This window comes from Gavialis gangeticus, unplaced genomic scaffold, assembly GCF_001723915.1.
Source record: "Gavialis gangeticus isolate Ggan-Ray unplaced genomic scaffold, GavGan_comp1, whole genome shotgun sequence".
Classification (NCBI taxonomy): Eukaryota; Metazoa; Chordata; order Crocodylia; family Gavialidae; genus Gavialis; species Gavialis gangeticus.
In genome coordinates, this window is record NW_017729022.1 from 6284827 (window position 1) to 6288864 (window position 4038).

General features: G+C 41.4%; 1 protein-coding gene across 2 annotated transcripts in view; it reads left to right on the top strand.

Annotated features, from left to right (window-relative positions):
* Positions 1 to 4038, top strand: part of DOCK4 (dedicator of cytokinesis 4) — a 483151-nt gene that overhangs the window by 443520 nt on the left and 35593 nt on the right. For both annotated transcript variants that reach the window (XM_019514562.1, XM_019514563.1), the window contains 3 exons: positions 553 to 694; positions 1287 to 1453; positions 2976 to 3062. In XM_019514562.1, the coding sequence (XP_019370107.1) occupies positions 553 to 694; positions 1287 to 1453; positions 2976 to 3062 (396 nt within the window). The remainder of the gene's footprint in view (positions 1 to 552; positions 695 to 1286; positions 1454 to 2975; positions 3063 to 4038) is intronic.

The following is a 4038-nucleotide window of genomic DNA, read 5'->3' on the forward strand; positions in this document are numbered from 1 at the left end:
GAAAAGGAGGGAGTTTCCCTCCCCCCCCCCCCCAGTCTGTCCAGGCTGAATGCATCAGGCAGGCAACCCATTCAAACTTTAGAAGAAGCCATTTGGATTAATGTTAAGGCTTCTTGTGGTTTCCTTTACTCCAAGATGCATCCATAAGGCAAGATTTCAGACTAACAGCTGAAGGTATACATCTCGCAAAGGATTTACAGTCTCATCCTGCTGCCTTTACTGTCCATTACATTACATTACTGCTACATATTTGCGTTTAGTGTGGACAGTTTTGCCCTGCAGATCACTGTTAACAAAAATATGTAGTAATTAGGTTTCCCAAAGTGTTTTACAGTAACAATACAGACTTTATATGGCACAGTTATGTTTACTTTACTTCTGATTAATTCATTTTCCTATACATTTTGATTTCTAACTTTGTCTTTTGTTATTTACCTTTTCTTTTTTTAAATTATGAAAAAATCCCTCTTTTTAACAGTATGTATTTTAATATTTTAATGGCACCCAATTATTCCCAAATAACTACCCCTGCTTTACTTTTATTCTGCTCAGAACAAGGAGTTTGTTTGCCGAGGACATGACTATGAGAGACTGGAGGCTTTCCAACAACGAATGCTGAATGAGTTCCCACATGCCATTGCTATGCAACACGCTAATCAGCCAGATGAGACCATCTTTCAGGCAGAAGCACAGTGTATCCATACATTCATGCAACTATAATTTGAAGTTAAATATTTGCCTGCTTAAAAAAAAATGTAAATCTACAGACAAATTCAATCATAATGTAATTCCCGTAACATAAATAGTCTTATACCAGGGTGGAATTTGGCAGCTTTTTCCATTAAACTTTTTGATGTAAAATATTTCTAGCCAGTATATTATGTTTGTACATGGCTTGGGGTTTTTTCCTTTTGTTGTTTGGTTAGAGATCTGTGGTCAAACATCTTGATTTAGCCAAAATTACTTTGCAGAACTGTCACAATATGAGTGCTAATATATCTGCTCAAGTTACAGTAATGTTAGTTTTTGATATACAACAGTCAGCATGACATCATTGGCCATGCATGAAGTATAAAGGAGAATCCATTACAAATTAGTTAAACCTTTTAATTTCCATAAAATAAATAGCTGCATTTCAGAAATAAATATGATTATTCCAAGTAAATGTGTTAATTGTTTAGAAGCTTAATGATGTGAACCTACACAGGATTATTGTTTCTTCATGCTCCATAGGCAAGTCAATTTGTTTTGCTAAGTCTATGTTGTCCTTAACTCTTCACACTTAGATTTGCAGATCTATGCAGTGACCCCAATTCCTGAAAGTCAGGAAGTCCTGCAGCGAGAGGGCATCCCAGATAATATCAAGAGTTTTTATAAAGTGAATCACATCTGGAGATTCCGGTATGACAGGCCATTCCACAAAGGGACCAAGGATAAGGAGAATGAATTCAAGGTATAGTGCCAAACAGTCTCTTCTGCAATTGGCACTGTATAAAAACCTGTTCAAAGGATTATTTATTGTCGAATCAAGGGAACTAGAGTAAATAGTAGAAGGTGGTCAGTCAATTATAGCTTTCATAATCTTCTAATTTAATTAAAATATCAAGAAAAACAAACACAAGGCACTATTGTCACTTTTACTACATGCTGTACCAAGGGAGGGAGAAAGCATAAAAGAGCTCCTTTGCTTCCCTGCCCACTTAACCCCTATAGCAGGTAACAGTGTGCTGGGAGCATGACCTCCCCACAGACTCTAGATCTTTGTCAGGTATGGGCATTTGTAGACGACACACTAAAGTTGGTTAAATGCCCTTTTATACCAATTTAATGGTGCTTCTGTTTGCATGAGTTTGCAAATTCAGTGGCATATTGCATGTTAATTCCAGCCGCTGTAGCAAATTTGGCGGCATAATGCACCTTAAATGACTTTTGGGCACAGCAAACTAAAACACCTCCAAGTCACGGAGGGAATCACCGGGCTCCATGTGGCTCAGGAACTGTGCAGACAGCCCCAGCAGGCAGCCCAGCTGCAGCCCAGTAAGGCAGGCTACACTGAAGGAAAAAAAAAAAGTATCGAGTTTATTCTTTCTTTTTCTTTTTTTCCTTCCTTGGAGCCTGCATGAGCTGTGTGTGGGCCAGCTGCTTCCCTCCACAGCTGCAGTGCCTCCTGGGACTGCCTGAGTCAGGTGCTTGTGGACAGATGCTGCCTGCGGTGGGGTAAGAATGACACTGCTGCCGCAGAGGGAAGGACCAGCCCCCTCCCACCCCGCAGCTCAGGGACTGCTTGGGCTACCGGCAGCTTGCTCTCCCCTCCCCGCCACTGGAGAGGCAGATAAGGACATGGGTGTACATGACACGGAGGTTTACTTCTCCCTAAATTGTAGCAGTGTTTTTAAAATTTAAAAACAATTTAAACCTTCAATTTAAAAGGCCGTGTCATCTACAAATGCCCTAAATGGCTAGCACAGGTTATGCCTCGTCCTTTCCTATCCTTAAGGAAGTAGGGAACTCTTGAAGTGACAGCCGGTTTCCTTTGTTTATGTATATTTAGTATAAGGATTATGTAATGCACTACAGAAACCTCAGTTTGTGTCAGTTGATGTCAGGACAAGGGTTTGTAAGTATTTTATTAAGTCTACACTGTAGTAAAATGAGCGTGCAAATAGATTATATTTTATGTTGAGAGACTTTTAAAGTTAGTCACTAAACACAAATTTCCCCTCCTGCTTTCCCTTCAGAAAGGTAAGATCAGCAAAAGCTAATCATTAGAGTTAATTCTGAACGGTAAAGGAGAAAATTATATATCATATGCTTTTGGTCATCACATAAATTAAAAAATCCAGAAACAAAATAGATGCCTGTGAAAGAGTGAATGAACAAGGGAAAAATGAAGATGACAAAAGTACAGTGCAACAATAATGGTCCAGGTATCACCAAAAATAATGGAGAAAATAATTTGTGTTTGTATCTTGTAGAGCCTGTGGGTAGAGAGGACCACGCTGATCTTAGTGCAGAGTTTGCCTGGGATATCTCGTTGGTTTGAAGTAGAAAAACGTGAAGTAGTAAGTATGAAGATATCTGTTAGTAGCCTTATTATTCTGAGTTCATTTTGGGTACTGTTGAGAGGCAATTTAATTTCTTTATAGTATGGTATGTATGATATCTAATGAATCAGATTTAGGGATTTTGTAAGGAACAACCTCCCTTGTCAGATGCATTGTCATAGAATCTGACAAAGTAGGCTGTTGCCGATGAAAGCTCATGTCTCTCCAAACTAGTTACTCTCTAAGGCTGCTTGTACATGTCAGCGCTGAATTGAAACAGTGGGTTTGTAATTGTGACAATTAAAAACCCACCATTTTAATTTAGGGGTTTCCATCACTGTTATGGGGAGGGGCCCAATCCTTTTTTTACAGTAGGGAGGGAAGCACTCAGCCCGATCCAACTGTTCCCTGAGCCCAAACTGGGGCAGCATCCAGCCAGCTGGCAGCCCACCTGGGTGGCCCCAGGGGGCGCCGCCACCACAGAAAGAAGGACCAGGCCCTCTGCAGCTCAGGGGCCACTCAGCCCACCGGCAGGTCACCCCACCCCCAGATGTGGGAGATGCGGACAGGCTCTGCAAAAAAAGGGGAAAAAAGGATCAGGCTCCTCACTGCGTCTGCCTTCAGCAGCCCGCCTCTCCTGCAGTAGTGGGGCAGCTGTCAAAGACTGCAAGGTTAGAAATAGCAACCTTGCAAAATAAACTACATATGGATGTGATTTAGTTTGCAATGTAACAAACTCATTTAAATCGTAAATACCCCTGCATGTATACAGCATGCCACAATTAAACTGCAAAAGCGGCCAATTTTTGTCACCTGTACAAGCACCCTAAGGTGCCACCCTGCCCTGTGTTCTGCCTGATTTCAGACTAAGCCACCTAACTACAGTAAAAGCTTTGTTATTTGGCATGAGTGGGGTGCCAGTTATCTAAAAATTTTGGTTACCTAAGGCAGCAGGGGTTTTTGGTGGGGTGGGGGGAGGGGCGAGAGGGTGGTG